General features: G+C 36.5%; 1 protein-coding gene across 1 annotated transcript in view; it reads right to left on the bottom strand.

Moving 5' to 3' along the window:
* LOC136245242 (transient receptor potential cation channel subfamily A member 1-like) overlaps positions 1-21,678 on the bottom strand; it is a 79,641-nt gene that overhangs the window by 43,041 nt on the left and 14,922 nt on the right. The window contains exons 2-7 of the mRNA XM_066036732.1: positions 19,460-19,554; positions 16,255-16,435; positions 9,164-10,004; positions 7,755-7,938; positions 6,871-6,968; positions 1,584-1,727 (exon numbers count right to left, since the gene is read on the bottom strand). Of these exons, the coding sequence (XP_065892804.1) occupies positions 1,584-1,727; positions 6,871-6,968; positions 7,755-7,938; positions 9,164-10,004; positions 16,255-16,435; positions 19,460-19,552 (1,541 nt within the window). The 5' untranslated portion in view covers positions 19,553-19,554. The remainder of the gene's footprint in view (positions 1-1,583; positions 1,728-6,870; positions 6,969-7,754; positions 7,939-9,163; positions 10,005-16,254; positions 16,436-19,459; positions 19,555-21,678) is intronic.

Here is a 21,678-nt window from a genome sequence, read left to right as displayed (position 1 = left end):
GGTTAATGGCAAAAAGTTTAATTCAGGTGAATTTGATGCCAAGAGTAGGTGGCACAAAATTCACCTGTCAATAAAATTTTTGCCATTAACCTACCATCACAGCCATTTCTTGGCTGCCACCTTTAATTTCACATCCTTTTCACCATGGCTTTTGTGGGATCAGCACCCTTTCTTTACAGCATGGTTGTCTTTTGATTAGATATCACTTCCTTTCTCTACAGGGCAATGCGGATGTATCTAAAATTTCTACAAGGAGACTTGTAATACTTAGACTACACGGTGAATGGTTTGTATAGTTTAACTCTCTACAGAGTGACTTGTAACTTAACTAAACTCTTTACTGAAAGAATTTCAACATAGCTGAACATTCTACAGGATAGCCTTCTTGTAGCTGAACTCTTTACAAGGCAACCTGTAATGTAACTGAACTCTCTATAGGGCTAGCTGAGCTCTGTACAGGATGACTTGCTTCTAGTTAAAGGGTGACTTGTTTCTATATAGCTGAACTCTCTAGCAGGATGACTTGTTTGTAGCTGAACTCTCTGCAGGGTGACTTGTTTATATATCTCTACAGGGTAACTTGTATGTAGCTACACGGTGACTTGTTTATAGCTTAACTCTTGACAGAGTGACTTTTTTGTAGCTGAACTCTATACAGGGTGACTTCTTTGTAACTGAACCCTCCTCAAGATGACTTGTTTGCAGCTGAGGTGACTTGTAGCTGAACTCTCTAAAGGGTGACTTGTTTGTAGCTGAACTCTCTACAGGGTGATTTATTTGTTGCTGAACTCTTTTTACAGGGTGATTTGATTGTAGCTGAACTCTCTACAGGATGACTTGTTTCTAGCTGAACTCTCTACAGGGTGACTTGTTTCTAGCCAAACTCTTCACAAGGTGACTTGTTTGTACTGTGGCTTCTTTGTAGCTGAACTCTCTACAGGGTGATTTGTTTGTAGCTGAACTCTCTGCAGGGTGACTTGTTCTTGTTTCTAGCTGAACTCTCCACAGGGTGATTTGTTTGAGATGGAGTCTCTACATGGTGGCTTGATTGTGGCTGATCTCTTTACAGGGTAACCTGTTAGTAGCTGAACAGTAATAAATGGAGTTGAAAATTGTAACATCGTGTTTGCCAGAATAGGAAAATTGATTGATATCACCTTTCTCCACTACATACAAAAGATTCAGTGAAGAAAAATCAATCTCATGCTATCACTTTGACAAGATGTAAACAAATCCCCATGACTTGAGTATCCATTTGTCTACTGCAATAAAACAATTATTTTGAACTGTGCAGATTTTTACTGTTACAACTTTTCTTCACAAACAAAAAAAGTTCAAAATTTTTAAAACAATATGCAAGTATTTTATACATTGTAAACAATGTTTTGTATTGTACAAATTTAGGCTTGCATGATTATGTCAGGTTTCTGGTCACAATTGTCCTAGGGGCATGCTCACATTATAGGGTAATGGTACATGCATGTGCAAACTTATATTTGTGAAGTATATACACAAACATACATCACCTGTGGTGTTACAATGCAGCTTTTGCATTAAAACTTCTATTAATATTCAATACTTACACAACATCAATATCAGCACCATTATTCTCCAAGAGTTTAACTATTTCTAGGTGTCCTTTGTTAGCAGCACAATGTAGTGGAAATGAACCACTAGAATCCCTTATTGCTACCTTTGCACCTTTCTTCAGCAGTTCCTCTACAATTCTGAATAAATTTTGTATTTATATAACAAAAACATTAATGGTAATATTATAAAATAGAACAGAAAATTGTACATTTTTGAAATCTGCTTTCAAACAATTCAAACAATCAGAGGTTGTGCTAGACACTGTGCTAATTAATTTTGGTGATTAATACAACCTGTGTGATAATCTATTAAATTTATTTTCTAAGATAAAGTTGGTTTGATAGATATGTAACATCTGTGTTAATTTTGAAGGCACTACCATCATACTGTAGAATCGGGTTGTTAAGCGCATGTATCTATTAAGCGCATACATATTTCATGCAATTAACATTGGATGATAAGCACACATGGCCAAATGCGACAATAAAGCTACACACAGCAAGAAACGACAAGAAAAGCTGAAAGTACTGAAAGATTAATGTCTCCTCAAGCACTTACGTCTCCCTTGATGTCTCCCTTTGCTATGTATACAGACGAAAACAGCCATCTGAATAGTGATAATCTTATTTAACATGAAGGATTTCACCTAGAAATGGAGTCAAATATCCTTACACATTGGCGTGGTGACCGGCACAAACTGTTCATTACTCTATTACAACATAGTGATTCGTGTTACATTCACCATAATCATTTATCAGGCATATGTGCCTAACAGATAGTATAATTTTTATAAAAAGTTTTCTCTGAAAATTATAAGCACATGCACTTAACAACCCGACTTCACGGTAATTAAACAGATTATAATTGTTCAATTAAAGTGGTGACTGTTCTATTAGAGTATCTCAATCTTTACAGAAAAATTCAAACTCCTCTGTATAATTACTTTGTTTTTACATGCATGTGACCATTACCTTCTAATTCCTGTACTTCAATGGAGTGTACTGTTTTTTTGGTGTGAATGCTGCTGTAAAAATCAGGAGGCACAAAAATTAGGGTTTAGCGATCCCTCCCTCAGATACGTGTATGTCTGGTGCAGCCAATAAGAGAAAGATTGACTATTTTATTTTTAACAATGACTCGTAATCTACATTTATTCTCTCTGCATTCTTAATTAACTATAATTAGTTAGTAATTTTGGTTAGTCAGTTATGCAGAATAAAGAAGCCAAAAGACTACTCAATTAGAGTTAAAAGGGAAAAAATAGGAATACAGCAAAATTGAATGAAGAACATGAGTCAATGATAACAGTCTAATTCAAGTTTTTGCTATAGTTAGTTGTCTAAATATGCAGTTCTACATATCAGTGCTGTATGTTGCTAATTACTTTCACCTTTGCAGATGTGCTTTTTTATTGCCAAGTATTTGCTTTTGTATGGGAATTGCACTCATTCTTATGAATCAAGTGCATTGACCAAGTTATTTTAGCTTTCTAATTAGAACAAAGATCACCATTACCTGTGCCAGATCAACTACAAAAGTATTCAAATAAATGAAATTGCTTGATATTAAGCTCATGGTGCCATTACATTATTTGAATTATTCTTTAACAGAGCATGCATTACTTCAGGCAATGGTACGAGATATTGTTTGGACACCTTCACCCTATCCACCCTGTTTGTCACTACCAACTGTATGCTCAAATCAACAAAGAAGCTTTGGGTTTAATAATTGCAGTACAAAAGTTGCATGCATACTTTTATGACGTAGGTTTATGTTAGTAACTGATCACAAGCTTTTGCTTTCATTGTTAGGACTGACTAAAGATATACCTATAACTGCAGCTGCATGACTGCAACATTGGCCCTTGCTCCTATAGTACATTCACATTGAGCTGAATCCTGGGTTGTTTATTAAGAAGCCACAGAAGATCAAAGGCTTTAAACATTGTTGATGATGCATTTATTCGTAAGCTAATGTTATGGGCATGCACTTAATTATTGAGAATATGGCGTCCATTGCAGTGTCAGCAAGTGCAGAGCGAAACTTTCTTGGAAAGAGGTTAAACAGCCAAATGAAGCATCTACTTATGAAACTATAAGTTTCTACAGGGACACTTTTATGGGGACTTGTACTGTAGCTGAACGGTGGGTGACTTGTATTGTACAGTAGTTTAGTAAATTATCTACAGGATGATTTGGTATGTTGCTGAGCTGACTATGCATATTGGGTGAATTGAACTCTTTACTGGGTGACTTGTGTATATAATGTAGCTGAACTCTATTGGGTTACTTACAATGTAACTGAACCATCTAAAGGAAGAATTGTTATGTTGCTAAGCTCCCTACAGAAACATTTGTTATATAGCTGAATTCACTAAAAGAAGACTTGAAGTGTAGCTGAACTCTTTGCTGGGTGACTTGTAAGCAGCTGAACTCTCTACTGGGAATGTTGTTGAAATGTCTACATGGATATTTGGAACTCTCCACAAGGAGACTTATCACATGTCTAGAGACCTATACTGTAACACCATCATTCATCTCTTGTTTCACTACTTTTTATTGCATAGATCCCTACTTCATTTTAAAATTAACAATATTTTTAAAATACTAGTTTGTTTAGTTTTTTGTTGTAGCACAGCAAGCTACAGTGAAACTTGTGGCGGTTCTATTAGAGTATCACACATGACTGTTGTATTAGAGTGACTGTTGTATTAGAGTATCGCTAGTCAGCCAAGGGGTGTGTAGCTAGCTAGACCAATAAGGGGTGAGGTCATCTTGTTTTGCGTTAAGTAAAATGAATAGCTAGATTGTGAAGAGGTGTGCATGGTCTTCGTAATCTATCACTATTAGTACACCTAGATCTTAATTTTGATAGGTGTGGTCATGAACCTATCGCGAATGGGATCCCAATCGGGAAGTTGCAGATATCTAGCTAGTATACCACATATAGTAGCACCAGGACTGAAGCACTTCTGAAATCCAGTCTAAAATAATTCTGTGGCATCTGAATATGCAGTTGAAAGAAAGTGTTGATACGGAAAATCAATGCCTCAATATGGTTTCATTGGATGAAGAAGAAGACAAGCAGCCTGATTGAAGATAAAAGAAACGACAAGATGCAGAGGGCCTACACTCATTGGAACCCCAAAAGGCACATCCCACTGGTGAGTTTGTTATTGTGGTGTAAAATGGTGGCTGTGTGCAGTTTTGTTTGGTCTCTAGCCTTGCGACTGTGGTCAGTCAGTCAGTCAGGCAGTCAGATAGACAGTCAGGATAAAATCTGAATTTTTGGTGATTTTTAAAAAAAATTCTATATCCGGCCACCAGTAAGTGTTTTGTTATAATTAATGCTGAATTTATTATATATTATATAGACTAGTACTATTCCGTAAAGGTATTTTCGTCTCGTAAGATGTAGTGCTGAGCAATATAATGAATATATTTTGTGTCATGATATATTTATTTGTAGTGATATGTAGGCATGAGGCTATTATGCTCCAAAAATTGAGCATTATGCTTTTGAGCAGTGCTCAAAAAATCACCTATTATGCTTTTGAGAATTGCCCATTATTCCCAAAATTATGCCACCATGATTGGCTAATAATGTCAGTTTTTTTTATTTTTATTATTATTATTATTATTATTAGCACTTTACAGTGACCAGCACTGAAGGTCTGACAGCAACATGTGCTGCAGCCTTAGGATTACCTAACCTACAAGGACTTAGACCTAGTGACTTGACTTTACTGACTGAATAAGGTGTAACAGAAAAGGGGCCAAAGTAAGGAAAAAAATCCCTCCAACCCCAGGATTCGAACTGCAGGTCACCCAATGTCTAGTCGGGGCCACACTCAGTCTTCCTCCAGGAGGGATGGATTTTCTTCCTTAAACCTAAAGTATTTATTGAGACCATTTTCATTGATGTTGATGTTTAAGCTTCAAGTCAGTAATGTTGATGATGATGTAATGAGGTTGATGTTTATTGCTGTATCAGACCATTTTCATTGATGTTTAAGCTTCAAGTAGTCTTGAATTCTTCAGTTGATTGCTGTATTAGAGTATTTCATTTCAATGTGACTGCTTTATTAGAATAAATAATATTCGATGACTGCTCTATTAAAGTTTCTGACTGCTCTATTAGAGTATCTCGATCTTTTTTAACAGAATTGTGCAATCTGCAGATTTTCCTACTGTTAAAGCTTTATAATCACCTCAAAATGTTAGCATAATTCCTGATTCCCAAGCATACCTATTGTGCCCGAAATTATGCCGGCATAATCGCCGCATCCCTGATAGCTAGAAATTATTATCGTGAGAGCACTCACGTGACTTACCCAGTATTATGTAAGTTTATAAAATGCTGTCTCTAGTTTTGCCAAGCTCTGCACTGCATCCTCATTGAGAGTGTAGTTATACCATTAGATATTCTGGCAACATGTACATCCAAGCTAGTATCCTTTCTACTATTTTGAATGGGGCTAGGTAAATACGCAGATATGCTTACAGTAGCCAATGCAATGCAGTGGGCAGTAAGAACAGTAGTTCAAAGATCTGATACAATTAGACTTGTAATAAATAAAGATGACAAAGGTATTACAGATTCAATCTTAAAACTACTTGCAAGCTATCAACTGTTATGGGTATACTGTATATCATGATATATATTCATATTGTAAATAAATTTTGCCATGACATATGACATAAGAAAAATCTATATTGCCCAGCACTTGTAAGATGTCTCTAAGATGATTTTCAAAGGCGGAATTTTGGGTGGCGCACAAAATTTTTGGGGGAATCCCTACTTGAATGGTACTACTGTTTCATTTGATACAGATCTGCTAACAAATTAGCCAAACTTTTCCTGTTGTGGCAAATTCGCCTATGTTTCCTCCCAATGTATCCCTGCTATTAGATATGCTACTGTAAAAACTTATCATCTCCATCCTGGATCTGATCCTGATATTTGGGAGCAGCATACCCTAGATATTTTTATACTCAAAAAGTCTTCACACACAAACAACCAAACATTATTTGCTATGCAACATGTACATATTAAGACTACATCATGTTATTTTGGATATGCTACCTCCTCTCTTGAAAGAAGAATGTATTGCTGATAATATAAGGCATAAACAGAAAACGATAATACAATTTGTTGTTGATGTAGAGGTAAGTATGGTGTATGAGATTTCAGAAATGTCTTTAGAGCAGGGTTTTATCAGCCTAATGGCATACTATTTATCAATTCAATTACATACACGCTGCAAACACAATGACTTACTTGTAATTCCCTAGTGTACAAGCCTTGTGAAGTGGGGTCAATCCTTGGTTATCTCTTGTATTAATCAATTTCATGGCCACATCATGATCCAGAAATATCTAAAGGAAGTCACTGTTTCAGCTCTTCATTTACATTTCACATACTAAACATTCTGGTATTGATAGACATACGTAGATACAATGATACAACTGCTTGCTACTTATGAAAGTAAACTAATTATAAGTGTGGATTAATACAGTAATGCATCCATACATGGAAGAAAAATAAAAATCACACATTCACATAACGTCAACCACATTGTCTTTTGGATCCTATTACATTAGATTAACTCAACAGACATGCAGTACGTGTAGAAAGCAAACACAAACTCTTATTATTATTTGTGAACAAATTTATCAATTACTAATTGTGCAGAAATATGGAATAAGAGCTAAATAATCAGAGTATTAAGACTTGAGGGTAAAGATTCACAAAGAATGTGTAATTACCTTCTTTCAAATTATCAGGTAAGCTATGAGTAGAGTGTTAATAAGATACATGCTGCCTAATCTTTCATATACCCTACATGTTCAATTTTAAGCATTACATTACAATTAAAAATTACATAATTCAAAATCCAACTAAGAAATCATATGGAACTATCATTAGCCTTTCCAATGCCACTGAAAGTGAGAGGAGTGGTCAAATCCAAGTTAATGCTGTCATCTACACATGAGCTAGAGCCTCTTCAATGTCATAGGCCACTAGCTTGTACACATGTACAATCACATACATATTATATAATAGCAGCCACAGTCATACAGTGTATGGTCCCCCATACACATGAACTCTTAATAATAACAAGGATTATATAGATGCTGAGTTACATATACTGGAATTCTGACCTTGAGCATCTCCACTGCACCATTATCAACAGCAAAGTGGACAACATTCTTATTATGGCGATCAATAACTGTTACATCAGCACCACTCTCAATAAGTATCTGAGTTGTCTGAATATTGTCAGAAGCTACAGCTGCTAAAAGTGGTGTCATTTTGTCACTGTCCTTTTGTTCTATATTATCTGATCTATAAATGATAAACAGATACATGGATTGCATACATTCCTCAAAATATTTCATATTTGCTGAAACATTATACAGACACTTAATATATTATTCAGGGTTTGAATTAGGGGAGGGGCAGGGTATTTTAAACCTGCTACCTCCCCTTGAAATTTAATTCCTTACACTATCGATACTATGATTGTCCCTTTTTTATTGTTAAAATCACATCTGGTGACAAAAATGTATTTTCTTCAAAATGTCCTGGACATGATCCAGAGCATGTTATACATGCTGAGTGTACTATACAAAATGATAACTGGATCACTAAATTCCATGACTGTAACACTTATATTATTAACCCTTTCCTTGACGCTTTACCACCTACTCCCCTCTTGACTCCTTTTAATAGGTAACTCCATGATGTGTACACTGTATATACTGTGGTATGGCAAAAGGAACCTGCAATGTCTAGCAGTGAAAACATCACACCTATACCCATAGCATTAGTTGTTATTGAGTTACACTTGTCTGAAAGCAGCAGGCAGGCAGGCAGGCAGGCAGTTTTGTAGCAATTTATTGGAAGCATTTTTGACCACTCTGACAACTCTTTGGTCTTTGATTATATAATCAATACTGCCAAGGCATCATGAAGGTATGGTCACTGGCCAATATTTTTTGCAAGAAAGTGCAAATCTAATATGCAACCTAGTCTGGCTTATCGTCTATTTAAAAGTATTGAGGAAGACTGGTTTTAAGTATTCAGTGTGTTGTAGCTTGCCAATAGTTGTGTACCAATTTTGTACATGTTTTACACCAATTCCTTATCATCAAGAGCATCCACTGTACAAGTAGCAACAGCTAAGTTTCCTACCATTTTTGATAGTTTTAACTTGATGTTGATTGTACTAGCAGAGCTCAAAATTAAAGGGGTGAGTGGTGGGGGCCTGGAGGAAGGCAAGAGGCTGTTTAAAAATTAAAGAGGAAGGAATGAATTAAGCCAAGTTATGGGCCATTCAGGTATCAGAAATGGCTAAAATGAAAAGACATTTACAGCACAGGCCTATTTAACTGTCACTGTGCTTGGGAAAAGCAGCCAGACCAATCAAGTCTTGCTGATTTTGAATGTGAAATAGTTCATTCATGTAGGTTTGTGTTCTTGGTGAAAAATCAAATCTGCTGTCATGGGCGATAAGACCAGTTTTCCCGGAGCCCATTATACAGTACCACCATACTATATGATTCCTCACCTCTTTATTGCAAATGTTAATGCATTGCTCTGGTCATGTTTAGCAGCACAATGAAGAGGAGTGCAGCCACTTGAATCTTTTTCATTAAGAAGGCCCTTTGCATTTTCACTGTCATATTCAAATATCATGTGCATGATTAACTCTTTATTAATTGCGGCAGCCAAATGGAATACATTAGCTTCACTGCTATTTTTGTCTGTTATAGACACAAGGCCTGTATCTAAAAGAGCACGTACCATCATTACTTCTCCAGCCTTAACTGCCAGCAGAAACGCAGAATGACCACCATTGACTTTTTCTTGCAAGAAGTGTTCTCTGTGTTCTACAAGCTTGTCACTGGTAAGAATCATTTTCACCACTTCTAGATGATTTTCAACAACAGCAACATGAAAAGGAAGCATTCCTTGATGATTTGTCTTTAGAAAGTTGGCTCCATGTTCAATGAGGGATTCAACAACATATTTGTTACCACCAACACAAGCTGCATGCACAGGTGTATTGAAGCAACTGTCTTCCCGGTCAACATCAATTTCAGGCATCAGAAGTAGTTCTTTCACCATAACTGTGTTTCCTCTGCTGCAGGCAACATGCAAAGCAGTAACTCCGTTAAAATTACAGGCATTGACTTCTACTTTTTCCTGAAGCAAAGTATGGAAACTGGTCTTGTGTTTAGTTTCTGCACCAATTTTCTCTGGCGATGCTTCACTTTTCAGACAACCATCAGTATTATCTGCAGTTGGTTGAGCAGTGGTTTCTTCTCTGAACAAGCTTTCACATAACATAGATGCAGCCAGCACCAGTGGAGGATTTTTCATTTTCTCAGAAGTGCAACATTTTGGGTCTACAAATATGAACATTTGTAAAACACAATAATAGCAATTATTTATTTACCCATCTGCTTAGTATAAAATGTAGTACTAGGCTAAGGCATATAGTAGTTTATCAAGCAGTATAGCAGTACTGTTTAAGTAGGGATTGTCCCAATTAAAAACCACCCTGGATACATCTTAAGTGTACCTTTACAGAAGAATCTAAAGTTGAATATAGCATTAAGACTACAAAACAACCCTAGTATTGAATAAAAAATTGCCCAAACCTGGCTTTTGGTCTGCTTGCCTGCCAACCTTCCGGTCTGACCACAGTCACAAGGCTAGAGGCTAAACAATGCATCATGTGACCACCATTTTTATCCACAATAACAAACTGACCAGTGGCATGTGCCTTTTGGGGTTCTGATCAGCGCTTGCCCTCTGTGCCCTTTCCTTTTAAGTAGAGGATACAAAGCTGGCAGAAAAAATGAAAATTTTAAAAATCTTTAGCAAAAAATTGTGTCACTGAAAAGAGTACAAAGCCGAAACTGTGCTAATCTGGGGAATTGAACTTGGTATTCTGAGGTGAAAGCCTCAAATAGAACCACCATGCTACTCCACTACACATCCTCTTATAAATGTAAAACTGAGGTAACCTCTATATCTTTAAGTAACAAAGGTGAAGAAGAAACCAAAGCTGAACCCAATCCTAATCAATGCTAATCTGAGATTTGACTATTATATGCATAGTGATGACTTTCACTGTCTGTATGAAGGTGAGTTTTGGTGAGTTCAAGATGAACTAGGGTTGGCCTGGCTTTGGCAGGATGCCTGCTTTGCTTGCTCCAACCCACGCTTGTCTTGAACTCACTATTCTTACAACTAGTGTGTTGAGTAAAATAATGTACTGCTGGTCAAATAGCCATTCTAGCTTAAAAACCAATGCCAGCTAGTTTTATAACCACTTCTTTCCTTTTGTCTTCCTTCATGCTAGGAAACTGTATCAAGGCATTAATTTTCCATATCAACACTTAAACACCACAAATTTATTTAAAATGTGCTCACGCTGTTATATTACCAGTACACAGTTGGTAGACACTGTATCTGCATGATATATAGGACCTTTTTATGCAATAAAGTGACACACCTCTTTACCATCTAGTGCAGCTGGACCAATAGTGATTGAGGGACATGCCTCTTAATGATCTAGCTGTACTTATAGCAATTGATCATTAAATACATGCTTCTTATTGATGGAATGCTGAAAAATAAGGCATTCCATGATCACATGCATTAAATATTATGCCACTCAAGATATTCTAATAAAGCAGTCACCCTAATACAACAGCCATGTTTGATATTTTAATAAAACAGTCACATGTGCATATCATGGCTGTAGCTATAACAAAAGAAACTAATCAAACAAGTATATTAAACAAATTTTTTTTAAATGAAGCATTATAACTACTGAGATGAGATGAATGATGGTATTGCAACATAGCTTTGTAGGAAAATCCCTACTTTGGCATTGAACAAAATGACTGTTATGAAATGCCATGTAGCCACGGAGCTACTATCATTCATCTCATCTCACTAGTTTTATCGCTTAGATCCCTACTTCTTTTTTATTCAATATATATATATATCTTTGTATATACATTTGATTTTTAAATTTACAGTGCTCTTTAAATACAGAAAGAATACAAACTGCTTAACATAATTATAAAGATCTCCCTTCATACAATGAAATTAACATTAATTTTGTCTTACAATGGTGATAATGGCCAGTCATAAATTGTGTTCATGGTTAATTAACATTGGCGGATCTAGAAATTTTCAAAGGGGGTTTCAGGTTGAGGAAATTTTCTATATCTGTCAGGGGTGTCCACTCTGGAATTGCAACTTCAGCCTAGCTTTAAGTTAAAGACTAAAACAAAGGTCATTACCTGCTGTTGAACAATGTAATGCTGATTTTCAAATGCAAAAGTATGAAGTTTGGCCAGTAGAAAAGCCTAATATAATACAGTACGTATACCTCTCGATCGCGAATCGTCACCCACACGAATCGTAAATAAATTTGAGGCACGCACTATTTTCAGAGGGGGTTTCAGCTGAAACTATTGCAACCCCACTGTATCTGCCACTGATTAAATCTTCACTAGAGTATTAAACAAATCATCATCAACTATATTGAATATGCATTATGGGTGGCTCCAGGAAATTTGACTGGTTTCCAGTCCAGATTTTTTCATGATGTTAAGGCTTAGACTTAGCTACTGTACACAGAATCGTAACTACAATTATGTGTGAAAGACACTAGCATGTAAGCATGTAAAGCATGGCAATCTATACTTCTTTAAAAATAGCTGAAGTTGAATTTGAGAGTGATTTAAATATTAAAACTATTATATATGTGCTTGGCTGCTGTATTGGTGTGACTGTTTTACTGCTGTATTAGGATATCTCAAACTTCATTGCTGTGCATGCATATAATATTTGTCAAAATGCTAATGTGTTGATAGGTCATTACTACACTGTCTTTTCTCTAGCAAAGAAGTATATTTAGTTTGTAGGGCCAAATTACTACATAGCAAATATTACATAGCAGCATACGCATGTACAGTATGATTATCATGTGATGCAATGGATACACAGTTGGAGAACAAGTGGCTGTGGCTGATCATTGTGAAAGATTCCAGTGCCTTTGGAGTAGGGTGAAAACACATCATATCAGAATTTAATGGAAATATGTCACTGGGTCTGGGACTTACTGCCCATGACAGCAGATTTAATGTTTCACCAAGAATACAAAGTTACATGAATGAACTATCAAATTTCACAAACAAAATCAGCTAGACTTGAGTACTTTGCTTTTGCTGGTTGCTTTCCCAAGCACAGTGGCAATCTGTATGAGCAGTCTGGGGCCTGGCTGTATGTAGCTGTACAGCTCCATGGTGTTGAATAAGGCCTGTGGTATAAATTTCCTTTCATTTTAGCCATTTTGATACCTAATATAAATGACCTATTCCTTCCTCTTTAATTTGCAAACAACCCCTTGCTCTCCTTCTGGTCCATTCTTTTTGGAGCTTGCCTGATACAGTCAACATCAAGTTAAAACTGTGTAAACTTAGCTGTTAGCTACTTGTACTGGAAGGTAAGGAAGTAGTGTAAAACATGGGGGACAAATCACTTTGTTGACAAATATTACCATCTAAAATAGAGATAAATCAAGTGTTTTTAGGCCTTTTCTTCAATTAAATAGCATGTATCATTATTTAAAAATTAGTTTTAACCTAGTTTTATCCATTCCATCACCTGAACTAATCACCCAATTTGTAAGTTAAATGGTGTCCCATGCATGTAAATATTGCTAGATAGTTTGATATAATCATCCATATCTTCTAGTAAGAGGGTGTGAAATTTCACAACAGGAAGGTATGATAGCTACTTTATCCAAATGTGCAAAAAATAAACATTAAAGAATTGCTAAAACCTTCAAATAAGTTTTCCTATATACAACTTTTGCATGTGCAGAAAATGATGGTTTTCAAAAATTGGGTCACATATCAAGACACACGGGTAGTGTGTCATGTGGCCAAGAAAGCTGGCTACCACATCGTGTGAGTATATTAACAGCAAGAAAGAAAACAGCCTTTCATGCGTGCATAGCTTCATGACCTCTTCTCCAAAGCACACCAATTTTGCATTATAGCTGTCCTCCAGGTAGGGTACGCCACACAGCAAATTTGATTAAAATCGCAACAGCCATTTGCGAGATATGCATGGACGCTCAAAGTTTCATTTTAATTCCTTCGTTTGTTTTCTTCTTATGCTGTCTTCTTCTGCTCTGCTGCTCTGCTCTATGGGTGCTTTGATTTCTTTTCGTATGCTTTGCAAAGATTGCTATAAAATGCAAATGTGTAACTCGATTGCCTCGATCTTTGGCACAAATGAAGAGCATGTAATGGTGGATTCACATACCAAGTTTGTTGTGAATCTGAGGAATATTCAAGCGTTTACTCACATAAAAAAAGATCAAACTTCTGTCACGGCTACAGGATAAACCGAGCATAGAAATAACTTGGAAATTGGTGTGTAGACAGATTGATCATCACAGCAGAGCCTTTTGATAGTTTGAATAGCAATAGAGTTACAGCAACAAAGTTATAAAGCAAAAACCAAGCAAGTGTAAAATCGTGGGATCGAGATACTCTAATAGAGCAGTCACCGCAGGGTAAAAAAGTGTGCAAAAAATGTTGAAAAGAAAAGAAACTTACCAGAGTTTGAACCAGGGACCTCCATACCTAACACCTCCATCCTTAACCACTGCTACCTTGGCTGATCACCTCACTTACTTTCTGCTTTATAAATGAAATTTCTAGTTGAAATCTGCTTATAATCAAATGTTTGTAATTTCATAGATTTACCAATAGAAGTACTAGATTGTTCTAGAACATTCTATGTATGTTCTATTAGAAGCCCTCAAAAAATGTGCACTCTATTAGAGTATTACAATAATATTATCAAATATTGAATTAAATCATACATTTATAAGCCTGTCTTCAATTAATCATCATTGTATCTACATAGAAAAGAAGAAATATGAGTAAAAACAAACCACAAAGTAAGCCATAGGCTGGTTTAGGGGCCTTGTAAAGTACAAAAAGAAATAAAATCCACACAAAAACAGCCAAGCTGTGAAAAAAGGTGTGGCCTTAAAAAGTCTGGGTGAAAGAAGTTGTGAAATCAAGGGTGGCGGCCAAGAAATGGCTGCAATAATGCTAATGCCAAAAAATTTTAATAATGGCTGTGTGCATTGTTAAAGTTTATTAGAATTAGCATCATTGCAGCCATTTCTTGGCCGCCACCTTTGATTTCACAACTTTTTTCACCCAGGTTTTTTAAGGCTGCATCAATTTTTCACAGCTTGGCTGTTTTAGTGTGGATTATAATATCATACCAGTAATTCCTGCATATATAGCTGATGGTGGAGGGAAAATGTACTTTCATGAAAAAAGTTGCTCAAAGTCATCTTTGTGTCAGCTGTGGATAGTTAAACACTAAGGGTGACCACATTCAAATTTGTAGCTTTTGGCCTAGCCAAGCTATACTGGATCGAATTGTTAAAATTCATGTACTTCACAATCTATTGATGTGCATACATCAGTGGTTTTCCTAAAATTAGGCAACATTTTTTTTGCGAGAATGTGCAAACCTTCATGATCCCTATTGTACAAGTGCACTAAAAAATTGAATTTTCAACTAGAGTAGGGACCATAGCACATCGATAAAAAGTACTGATACAAGTTGGATAGTCCATGAAATTAAATCGCAGTAAAACAATAAGAAGCATTATATCCCTACTGTGCTCAAGATACTGTAACAGAAATGCACAGTAGGGATATAATACTTCTTATTGTTTTACTGTGATTTAATATCATGGACTACTCCAACTTGTTTCAGTACTTTTTATCCATGTGCTATGGTCCCTACTCTAGTTAAAAATTCCAATTTTTTTTGGTGTACTTGTTTGTTGATTTTTTTGTAAATAATTATTATGACTGGTGAACCCAAGCACCGTGTGTCCCAGCTATGTTAATTATTGTCTGAAAAGTGAATATGCTTCATTGTCAGCTATGTCCAGCCCATTACACAGCAGTACGAATCAAGAACCATTCAAAAAGCACCTCTACTAACAAAATAGCCACTACGAAAAATACGGACGATTTCTGCTATGAAGGGAAGCCATCACATGCTACCACCAAATCGACACTTTTTGCTGTCAGCAAAGATGAATGGGACACTGGTAAGTCCATGAAGAATGCATTGTACATACTGCGGTATGCCAAAAGGCACCTCTCGGGCTGAAGCGATGTTGAACAGTGAAAAAACAAGCCTGTAGCCTTAGATGTTATTGAGTTACGCTTGTTTTAAGACATCAGTCAGTCAGTTACTTACTTACTTACTCAGTCAGTCAGTAGAAAATTTCGTTAAATAATTTGTTGAAAGCATTTTGGGTCAATCTGAAAGCTTGTTTGGGCTTAATTTTATCTAACCAATACTGCCTCATGGTCATCAGGGAAATTGAGACTGTTTTTTGGGTGTTGTTATTTAGTGGACCACACCTACTGATTTGTGGTCCCTACTATACAGTACTATCGTACTGTATGTTAGTATTACTGTACTGTATGATAATTATTAACTGCATTAGTTTGTATACTCACATTTTAAAAAGTCTATTCCCACCCTTTCATATTATTATTATTGTGGCAAATTATTCACCTGCTTTTGCCTGAATGAGCTTTTCAAGTAAGTTGACATTATTACTTTGAACTGCAGCTTGTAGTGGATTATAAAATTCTCTTCTCATGTCAATTATTTTTTCACCCTTTTCATTGCAAGGATTATATTTAAGGTATGAGATCCATTCATCAACAACTTTCACATCATCATCCCATACGGCCTGCATAAAATAATATACACCTTACATACCTACATACATACACGGATACATACATGCACATATGTGCATGCATGCATTACATGCACACACACACACACACATACACACACACACACACATGCACACACAGAGGCACACATGCACACACACACACACACACACACACACACACACACACACACACACACACACACACACACACACACACACACACACACACACACACACACACACACACACACACACACACACACACACAGCAAAGCAAAGCAAGGCAAAGTAAGGCAAGGCAAAGTAAAGCAATGCCTTCAGCTGCCACATTAGCATGGTCATGCCTACACAGTGAACCAGCACTGGGACACCTGTGTGCTGTTTAGGTACTATGAGTCAGCACATCCTCCTGGGTAAGGAATGGAACACTCTACCGTGTGATGTATTTGATCTCAGCGTGTCTAAGTTTTGCCAAGCTGTGTATAAACTGTTTTGTTGTAATTAATTTATGTGTGTATGTGTTCTTTCTTGGTTTTTTGTAGCTGTGTTTTCTCTGTATTTGTCCCCTCCATTTTTAGTTTTGCATCTTCTAGGGAAACACCCTTGTACAGGCTCTGCCTTTTGGCGTCACCCTGTCTCTTTTGACAAATCAGATAGATAATAATAATAATAATAATAGTAACCTACAGGAGGCTGTGCCATGTCTGACAGGTGAAGGTGTGGGCACCTGAAGTCCTACCTGGACCTTTTCCCACTATGCGAGACATTGACAGTTGGCATTTGCTTCCCCAGTTTACACCAGGTACCCATTGATGTTACAGCTAGGTGGGCTGCTTCCCTAGTTGACACCAGGCCACTAGGACCCCATTTATACAGCTGGGTAGACTGAAGAAATGAGAGTAAAATTTCTTGCTCAACAACACAATAACAACACCAGTTTGGCATAATTGTGCATGAAACCTGGAACCTTTTGATTGCTCTAGCTACTTGGCTATGCTGCCTCACAACACACACACACACACATTATAAAACTGTCAAACAGTAGTGTAGTATAAGGAATCACTCCTGATACTATGGGTGCTTCTCAAAATGCTGCATCTAAAATCATCTTAGAGATATCTTATGTGATGAAAATCACTTGTATGACATGACTACCATTCTTCTTATCATAGAGTATAAATCGTACAGTATACAAGCAATGGTTTTCTGAGTCAGCAAAATTAAGTGCTTGTCTTGCTATTCCATCCATCGGTAGATGATACATACACCCTGTATAGCTGCAACTGGGTAAAGCTAACATATTCTGGCATGGCTACATTGCTTTCTTTTGTGTGTGTGGAGGTGGGAGTGGTCTAACTACATACGATTAGTATATTCTATATAACAAACAATGGCCAGTTGACCAATATTTGGTGAAAAAGGAAAGAAAAAAACTGAGTCCAGTTCACCAGTCCAGTCCACTAGTCCAGTCCAGTGATTGTATACACATATACAAAACTTTGCCTTGCTATAACTTGTAAATCCATTTCATAGCAAGTTGTACTAGCACTGAAGTGGACATGCCCATAGAGGTCCCATTTTTGGAATAACCAAATCCTTCCCAAACTAGTGCATGTTTGTTATACAGTGGTCCAAATCGAAATATTTCATAATAGGCAAGTTAAATCATTCTTTAAGTTGAAAAGTATTATTTGATAACAAAGAAAAAGTTATATATCAGGTAGAGTCGACAGTTAGCTGCTTTATCCTAGACGTGGCATGATGGATACGAGTGCAAATACACATGTGCAACAACAAAAAAATACACATGTGCAACAACAAAAAAATACACATGTGCAACAACAAAAAGGGACAAATCATGAAGAAACTAACTATGGAATGGATCAGACTATAAGTAAACTGTATAGAATAACTTTTTGGAGAGTAAAATAACTTTGTAAATAAATAGTTAGTTGTTATTAGGGACCCGCCGATTATGCTGGCATAATAATGAGCATAATAGGTGCCTAAAAGCATTGAGCATAATGCTAGCATAATAGGCAGAAAACTTGTGCAATGCTATAAATTCTTGCTTATCAAAATACATATCCGACAAAAAGATCGATATACTCTAATAGAACAGTCAGTAACGCTAATAAAATTATCAGGTAGCTGACTGTTCTATTAGAGTATATCGATCTTTTCTGTGACATGCATTTTGACAAGCAAGGATTTAACAGTCTGTGCTTCAACCACTTACTGCATTTCCATAAAGTGCAAAGTTATTAGAAAAATATGGGAACTGAGGTAAAATATTGAGCATAATAGGTAAATATTGAGCATTAATCTAAGCATAATAGGTAAATTTTTTAGCAGTGCAGCATAGCATAATAGGTAAAATAATGAGCATAATCGGCGGGTCCCTAGTTGTTATACCATTGTTTGTTCAGGCTGGATTTTACCTACTGCTCTTTGATAACTTTGGTGTGGTTACTGTTATGTAAGCAAAAACAACATAGTCAACCTCCTTACAAGTATTTAGATATATGGTTACCTTACTGGCTGCCAGACAATGAATTTTTGAAAATTGTTAAAACTCAAATTTTGGTCTGCCTGCCTAATGTCCAATGTAATGTCCAAATATTGTAAAACTATAAGAGGTGAATATCCCCACTGTGTACACATCAATGCATAGTAGGGATATTCACTTCTTATTGCTTTGCAGTATTTGTACATTACGTACTTTACCTAGCAACCATTGCTAAGCAACCGTACTGCTATGGTATGGGGTATCTCTCACTATGGCAACACTAGTTGTCAAATCAGACAAATCATGTACTTCCAATAGAAATACACCACACTATTTTTAGCTAATCAGATTAGTATTATAGATTTTTGTCAAGGGACCTTGACAAAAAACTGTATTACTAATTCTATTGGCTAGTTGCTGGACATATTTCAAATAACACATCAAGGTGCACACATTCACTTGTCAGATTAAGCAAATTATTTATCAATGATGTTATATAAGTACAAAATGTTGCAGTAACTGACTTGCACTAGATCTTTCTTTGGCTGATTTATAAGAGGATCCAGGGGTAAACCAGACGTATCATCATCATCTGCAGATAACTCTGAAAACATCATGCCTATAAGAGTAAATTCTAGTAAGACATGTAAACACACCAATCATTGTATATACGTATGTATGCAGCCTTAGTATGAGACATAAATGCATAGTGCAGAGATAGAGAACAGTATGAATTTGGCAAGTAATTATATTAGGTGGCTGTCATTAGGGAAGTATTTAACTTATATAATAGTGTGCAAAGCACAGAGCATGCCAATACTAGGTGAGTCTGGGGGCATACCCCCACAGGAAAATTTAGAAATTTGAATGCTTTGAGATTGTGATACATGTGTACTTGAATAGACTCCTGTAATACCAGTATAAGAAACTTTATATTTGAGTAGGGATCGTAGAAGTAGGAAACAATCAAGGGAGGTCATCTGCACCTGTAGCTATACTAGTGGACATTTAATTCCTACATGCAGAATATAGCCATGACTGAAGTAGGGATTAAATGTCTACTAGTATAGCTGTAGGTATACCGTATATGACCGTATGAAGGCCAGGCTCAAATACACGCAGGGGCTCAAATATATGCCGGGTACAGCTAGGGGACTGTCATAATAAATTCCGGGGCTCATTTAAACGCCGGGGTGCTAATGATATGCACTGAAAGGGGTTCTAAACTCATGTCAGCTGCTAACTATACAGTGATGTCTCGTCACCAGCCTTGTGATGTCTTGTCTTGTCTTGTTCGACTATGCCTTCTCTTCTGGTGATGGCCATAACGTATTTATCGTGGTCATTGTCATCTTTCCGCCCGACTTCCAATGTTTCACCCAGCAGAGGAGTCCAAATGGGTTTATGTACGTGATGGGCTATGGATTTCATATTTCGTAGGTACTTGTACTGGCACCTGTCATTCTCAACGAGTGGCTAGTAAGAAATAAACGCCCAGGTCCAAATTAACGCCGGTCTCGTTTAAACGCCGGGTCAAAAATGGTTTATAGGAAATAAACGCCCGGGCTTCTATACGGTCATATACGGTAGATGACCTCCCTTGTTTCCTTGATTTTTATTTCTATGATCTAAATGTTTAAACCAGGGATGCCCACAGCTGGCCAAGGCCCACTGTGGGCACACCTGGTTTGCTGAAATTGTTTTTGTAAAATTGTGTGTGCACACCTATCTACCCATCTACCCATCAACCTATCTATGTATCTATCCCATCCCATCCCATCCATCCCATCCATCCATGCATCCATCCATGCATCCATCTATCTATCCATTTATCCATCCCATCCATCCATCTACCTATGTTTGTCTGTACGCAGCTATGTGAGCAAAACCTTTTAGTGGTAAAAGCAGTCACCCTACGAAAAGTAAACACTAGATGAAGTCTGTCAAATTTCAACATTGCATTGAGGTCTTTTCGCTGGTTTGAAAATACGTGTGTATCATCTCAGTACAAACTTTGTGAACTGCCTTTCCATTGGACTCCTCAAGTATTAAACAATCCAAAAGCACCATAGCAGGCCTCTTAGGCTACTAGGAAAAGTGTATTTCTTTGACTTGAAAAGAGTGTTTTCTTACATACACTAACAAAATGAAGGGCAGTCTTGAGAGTTTGTAGAAAGAATCTGAGAAAAACACAATAGACAAACACTAAAATAGCTAAGAAGATACATACTTTTGTACATAATCAAACAGCACTCCCTTAGCAATGCAATAATTAGAGAATTACAAAATATGAAATAACAATGATTTTTATTAATTTAATAATAATCAATCCTAAAACAAAGACAACCTTGGGACTGTAAAAAAGGGAGCTGCTAAGCAAAGTAGTTGCCTGGCTGCTTTGTGACATACTCTAATACAACAGTCATGCCAAATACAGTAACTACTTGACTACTCTATTGTTGTCACTTTTCTGTAACAATTTCACAAGTAGTTATATTTAAATATGGAAAACTGCTTACCGTATACATGGTATTTTTGATGTATATAATTTTCACGAATGCTCACTTTCTATCATATTCACAATTTTATTTTCATGAATTGTATTGCCTATAGTGTATTGGGATGCCTAGATATTCTAATAATTTTGACCATTTTCACTATTTTAATTTCACGAAAGTTATCCCATTGGTGAAATTCGTAAAAATTACGTACCTTGAAAAATATACTGCACTAATGCTATTAT

The sequence above is a fragment of the Dysidea avara genome, chromosome 15 (genome assembly GCF_963678975.1).
Source record: "Dysidea avara chromosome 15, odDysAvar1.4, whole genome shotgun sequence".
NCBI classification, from domain to species: Eukaryota; Metazoa; Porifera; class Demospongiae; order Dictyoceratida; family Dysideidae; genus Dysidea; species Dysidea avara.
This window is presented reverse-complemented; position numbering and strand designations above follow the sequence as displayed.